We start from the raw sequence: 6,216 nt of genomic DNA, 5'->3' as shown, positions 1-6,216 counted from the left end.
AGGCACCGGGGGCTGTACCGCAGGCTCGGGAAGCCGGCCCAAGGAACGTGCCCGCATCCCAGCCCCGGTCCCTCCCCGGGATTCGCCTCCTGCCTCTCGCTCTCTCGGCTGGGGCGGGGCGGGGCGCGGCGGGCGGGGGGCGCAGGGACCGGCGGCCGCGGGGCGCGCGCGTGAGTCACGCGGCGGTTGGGACCTTGCGCTGCTCCGTGCGGTCCTGCCGGGCGGGCGCCCTGAGTCAGGGGCCCCGGCTCCAGGCGGCCCCAGGATGGTGGGCCTGTGACCTTGCGCTGCTCGGGAACTGCCCTACGCCTTCATTTTCCCATCAGAAAAGTCTGCTGTGCAGCCGAGCAGCCTGATGGACAGCGCGTGGCCAGGCCCTGGGGAACAGGGATGAGGGTGACCATCCCTGCCCTCAAAGGCTGGGGGCCGGGTAGGGGAGGCAGAGAGCTGGACTGTCCTAATGCAGGGGTGGGTACGCCCAGGGGGCCGTGGGGGCATGGAGGTGGGCACCCTGAGGAGAGGGAGTGGGAGGACTTCCTGGAGGCAGCAAGGCCTGGATGGAAAGGGAAGAGGAGGTGGGAGGGCAGAAGGAAGGGCATTCTGTGGAGAGGGGGCGGCAGAGGGAGGAGCCCAGAGGTGGGAGCTGCATGGTGTTGGTGGACGGCTCAGTGCTCAGTGCTCCCAGGTGCAGCGACGCAGGGAAACTCCCAGACAGGGATATGGAGCTAAGAGGCCGGGGAAGCTCGCAGCCTGGGAAGCCAGGTTAAGGAGCTGGACTCTAAGGGGAGATGATGGTGAGTCACAACTGTTAGGCTGTGAGCGCTGCCATCACATGAGTTCGTGTGGCAGCTGTGAGGAGGAGGGAGCGCCCTGGGGGCGGGACAGGCACAGAGGGAGAGGAGGGGCAGACAGCGGGGAGGTAGATCCACAGCTGGAAATAGACTGGATGGGCGGGGAGGAGGACACCCCGGTTTCTGGGTGGGAGCGAGAGAGCGGGACCGGGAGGGCAGGAGGTAGTTCTGGGAGAAAAGGCTGCTAGAGGGGTCCAGCAGGCCCCCGCTGCCTGCACTTCAGGAGAGAGGGCGAGGCTGACGGCCAAGGGAGGCTGGAGACTGCGGCTGCGTGAGCTCCCCCAGACCAAGTATGCAGTGTGATGGAAGGGGTCTGGCACCCGAAGCCCCAGGGAGGGTGTTGGACGGGTGCCTCCCCAGCATCCGCCAGATCCAGACTCCCTGAGCCTTGGGAATGTTGGGGATGAGATGGCCCAAAGCAGAATTCCAAGATCTGGGTTCCCCCTTAACTCACTGCCACCAGCCACTACATGGCTGTCAGCGTGTCACAGCCTCCCTGAGACCAGACGGAGGTCCCATGCTCGTGTTGGCCTACTACAGTTCTGCGTAGGACTTGCATAGGTGCACGTTTCCAGCTCACTTTTCAGGACGAAAGGGAAGGGAGAATTCCAGGTGAGGCACCTTTAAGCAACAGATCTCTGCCTGAAAGGCTGACCCCCAATGACGGAGAGGCCTCAGGGGAGGTCCCTGTTCGCATCTGGGGGAACGCAGCAGGGAGGACTGTCAGACAGTCGCCACTTGTTGAAGCGCTGGGCTGTGGTTTTGTGGAGGTGGTTCGCTCCAAAGCTGCGCTCACCTGTAAATCACCTGATTACCCCGCTTCAGGGAGCACCGACACCACCGCGGAAGATGCTAAAGGAAGGACTCGGCACACTGGGTCCTCCACAAGGTACCCCACAAACCTCCCTTCTGGTGACTCCCCTCAGCCTGATTCTGACTGGCAGGGTGGGCCCCGGCTCCTGGCCCTGTGGTCTGCCCCGCAACTCTGCCCACCCCACCCCAGTGCACTTGACTCTGACCTTAGAGTTCACCCCCCTTTCCCACCTACCCAAGTGTAATCTATCTCCAGGCCCTTCCACTCCCCCCCCCCCAACTCCACCCCCAGTAGCCCAGTGCATCCCAGCCAAGTTCTTTGCATTTACCTGTGGTTTTCCTGGCCCGGTCTGTGGCAGCATCTGCTGTGGACTGGTCCAGGGCCGAGTCTGTGCTCCTGCGTGACATCGATGGGTAGGTGGCAGTGTCCGACGTGGCCAGGTTAATGGCACTGTCGGGTGTGGCCTCTCCAATGGCCGGGTTTAGGGTGGCCGGCACAGCCGAACCCATGCCTGTGCCCAGCCTGCTCTTGTACAAAGCAGGAGACCCCGCAGTTACGTCCCGCTTGGCTGGATCGGCTCTGTCCAAAGCCAGAACTCTGTCTGGCCTGGCTGTGCCCAACTTGACCGGGTCTGGGGCTGCCAAATCCTCGGCTGTGGCCCCTGTAGCTGTATATGGCTTGGCTGTGCCTGCTGTGGCTAGGGCCTTGCCCAGCTTGTCTGGGTCTGGCCTTACCAGGTCCGCGACCAGGCCCTGCTTGGCTGTGCCTTCTGTAGCCAATTCTGTGGCTGTGCCCAGTTTGGCATCCAGAGCAGGGAACTCCGTGCCTGTGTTCAGTCTGGGTGTGTTTGCTGTGGCTGAGTTGACAGCCAAGCGGGGTCTGTTGGTGGCCATTGTGGCTAAATGTCTGCCCGTGCCTCTCATTGTGTCCAGAGTCGCCAAATCCATGGCCATCGCCGGCGCCACGGTAGGGATGGCCCTTTGGAGATGCAGCCGGGGTCTCAGGATACCCCTGGACCTGGGCCTGCCTCTTCCTGAGGAAGCTCTGGCAGGCACGTGGGCAGCCGCTGGGCCAGGGTGCCTCTGACCCGCTGGACCCGGGCCTGCGGGGCCTGGTGGGTCCTGGGCCGGCCGGGGTTGGAAAGGTAGGGCCAGGTGGGAACTCACCAGGGGCTTCGCCACGAGCATCCTGCTGGGTTTGGCCAGACCTGGGCTCCCTGGGCCCTCAGAGTGAACCCTGCCCCCTGGCACTAGGATCAGAGATGGTGAGTCTGGAGAGGGCAGCCTCCCTCTTCCATGGGCAGCAGCCTCCCTGCCCAGGGTGGGCACCTCTTCCCAGGCCTGGCTGTTGGGCCGGAGCGTTAAGGAGATGGAGCTGAGCTTCCTGGGCACAAGGCTGTTGCCCGTCTCCTGCGGGAGCACGCTCCGGGCCCGGGCTCCGAGACCTGGCCGGCCGGGAGCCTGTGGGATGTAGCTTGGCGAGAAGGCATCCAGGCGGACGGTCTTCCTGAGGACAGGGATGAGAGGGGACGCCCCTCCAGGGAGCCTTGAGGGGTGGGCAGGGCGCCCCAGCAGGTGGCCTTGGGAGAAGGAGGGTCCAGGGCCTGGAGATCCACGCGGCTGCATCTCAAAGTCGTGGTCCTGCCGGGACCTTTGTCTTCCCCTGAGGCAGTCAACAGAGAGGGCCAGGCAGCCGTGAGACTGGGCTCAGAGTGCCCGCCCTCCCCTCCTTGCCAGCAGCTCACACTGCAGGTCTGAAGGGGCCTCGCTGGGGTCCTCAATGCGGTACGCATGTCCCCTCCTGCAGTCCTCCCACCTCCGCCTGTGACACACCTGCACACCTCACACACGGGCCCTCATCCACACCTGCCCGGGCACCACACCCGTGGACATGGGGAATGTTCCACCAACACGGCCTCCAGTGAACAGGCAGCTCCTGTTAGGAGGGAGCTTGGGGGCCCAAGTGTGTCCCCTCTCTTTTTTAAAAATATTTTTATTGATTTCAGAGAGGAAGGGAGAGGGAGAGAGAGATAGAAACATCAATGATGAGAGAGAATCATCAATTAGCTGCCTCCTGCACGCCCCCTACTGGGGATCGAGCCCACGATCCAGGTGTGCACCCTGACTGAGAATCGAACCCAGACCTCCTGGTTCATAGGTCGATGCTCAACCACTGAGCCACGCTGGCCTGGCCGTGTCCCCTCTCTCCATGGACAACTCCGTGGAGGTCACACACTGTGTTCAGGGACTCCGGAGAAGGGCAATGGTTATGTACCTCTGCCTCTTCTAGAAGGTGCCAGAGGGCTCTGGGTTCCCACCCACAGCAGCCAAAATAGGAGTCAGGGGTCCAGGTAGGAGGCTGAGGGATGAGCATTTACTTGGGAGCAGGGTCTGCATCTGGGGTTCCTGTCCTGAACCCAGAGAGAGCCCTGGGCTGGCCTGCTGCTGCAGCCGGGATCGGAGCCTGAGCTGAGGAGGACCCGGGGGAAGTGGGCCTCAGTGGAGAAGTGACAAGTGCTCGCAGGAGGACCAGTGAGCCAGCCCCGTCCCTGCCCCCAGGGGACCTGTCAGGCAGAGGAGCAGGCAGGGCTATGCTAGAGCTGCCTGTCAGGATCAAAGCAGGGAGGCTGGGCCTGGGGGCGGGGGAGGAGGTTCATAGGGCAGGCCTGAAGGTGAGGAAGCGTGGCATCTTCCTGAAAACCCACCCTGGGGGTCCCAGACTGTATCTGGGAGGGAGGGCAGGGCTGCAGGTGCACTGGAGCCCAGGCCAGGCCCTGGGAGCTGACCCTGTCGGATCTGCAGGTGGGAACGTCACCCCAGAGCAGTGTGAACAGAGTGACAGAGCAGGGGAACAGAGTGGAGGCAAGGGGATCGGCAAGAACATTTGGAAACACAGTGGGCTGAGAGTGGGGCGCAGAAGGCAGCATATCGCGGGCAGAAGCCACGGGACTGCCTGCAGGTGGGAAGCAAGGGAGAGAAGAGGTGGTGGGGGCTCCAGGTGGTGGTCTACGTGGATGAGAGCCCTTCCCTCTGCAACGAGGCTGGAACATTATGCCGGGGGCCAGGCCAGAGCCGGCAGGAGGGCGCTGGGAGGGGGGGCTGCTAGAGCCAGGTCCCTAAGGTCTGAGGCAGGGGCCTTCGCCATCCCTCACCGTGGTGCCCACCCTTCATCCCTCTGCAGCGTGTTTGTACTCAGAACTGCCACCTCCATCACCCGCTGCTTGACATATCCCTGCAGCCCTGCCCTCCTGCCCTTATTCACAACCACACGTACCCCGGCACATGCATTTACGCTGCACGGTAAACATCTGCCCTCAGGGTGCACGCCCACACCGACCAGACCAGGACAGGACTTCCAGACACCACTCTCCCTCCCCCTCCCCCTAAACACAAAAACACCCGCCCACCTTGATCAGAGAACAAGAAGGTCCCTCCTGCGGTCTTTGGTCTGGGAAGTTGAGGCTGGTGCAGGCCCCTCACCTCCTCTGTGCCCCGAGTGTGGCCATGGCAACGAGCTCAGGGGCCTTGTCGCTATGGTCCCCTCAGTGTCCAGGCCGAGGCCCAGCCCTCTCCTGACCTGTCCCACCAGCCACACCCCAGCTGGGCTGGGCTCTGGGGCAGGGAAGGGCTGGCTTCTCTGGAGTGGGCGGCGTGAATGGCTGCTCTGGAATCCCGAAGGGCCATGGGAGGCTCCTAACGGTCAGGCTGGGCTGCCCTGGAGTCAAGGCCAGCTGGGGCTCTGTTCCTGCTGTCTGCCCCCCCCCAATCTGCTCTCCCACAGACTCTGGCCCCTGGAAAGATGTCTCCAGCAAGGAGAGGGAGGGACACTTCAGATATGGCCACACTCAGGCCAAGATGCGGACGCCTCTCTTACTGTGAAGGGATGGCAGTGCCAACCTCACTCCTGCTCTCCCTCAGCATTGCCCCCACATCCCTAGTTCTGTGACCCTCGGGCCACCTTGCCCACCAGCTGAGGTCTTTCCCCCGAGCTCCTGGAGGCTAAAGGCGGGGCTGTTCCCTGAGCCCTGCCCTGTTCGCTCCGCTGGCCCCTGCCCTGAGGCCCTGAGGACTGGAGCAGAACCCAGCCCTGGGCCCGTGGGACCCACAAGACCACCCAGCCTGGCTCGGCCTTGTGTGCTGGACACCCTCTCTGCCTCTATCCAGCAATCGTGAAAGTAAAGATGGTTTTGATAGTAGCTACCCTTTACTGAACACTTACGAAGTGCCAGGGCTGGGAAGGGGCTCAGAAGACAGTGTGTGGACAGCACCTTCTGGAAACTCAGACCCCAGGGACCGTAGCCACGTCTTCCCGGACTCACCCTGCACCAGGGCCCGGGCTGTGTTCTCCTGGCATCTCCTTTCATCGCCTCGTCACCTGCTTTGTGCTGGTGAGGACATCGCAGCCCACACCACGCTGTGTGGTCAGTCTGTTCCCCGGGGCACTGCTCTCCTCAGCGAGTGCGCTGCTGGGGCCGCGCTGGCCAATAGAACGTTCTGTGATAATGGAAATATTCTATATCTGCGCCGTCCCATGCGGTAGGCGCTAGCCATA

At 63.1% G+C, this 6,216-nt stretch overlaps 1 protein-coding gene across 1 annotated transcript; it reads right to left on the bottom strand.

Moving 5' to 3' along the window:
* Positions 1-303: 303 nt before the first annotated feature.
* On the bottom strand, positions 304-5,170 carry LOC139006543 (uncharacterized). Its single transcript, XM_070408859.1, has 3 exons — positions 5,145-5,170; positions 1,994-3,327; positions 304-377 (listed from the first exon to the last, which is right to left on the bottom strand). Exons 1-3 carry the CDS (start codon positions 5,168-5,170, stop codon positions 304-306), a joined length of 1,434 nt encoding a protein of 477 aa, XP_070264960.1.
* Positions 5,171-6,216: the final 1,046 nt, after the last annotated feature.

This window comes from Myotis yumanensis, unplaced genomic scaffold, assembly GCF_028538775.1.
Source record: "Myotis yumanensis isolate MYYU_CA2020_CCGP unplaced genomic scaffold, mMyoYum1.0.hap1 SCAF_3, whole genome shotgun sequence".
In the NCBI taxonomy this organism is placed as follows: Eukaryota; Metazoa; Chordata; class Mammalia; order Chiroptera; family Vespertilionidae; genus Myotis; species Myotis yumanensis.
Note: the sequence above shows the minus strand (reverse complement) of the source record. Positions and strands in the feature narration are given on the sequence as shown.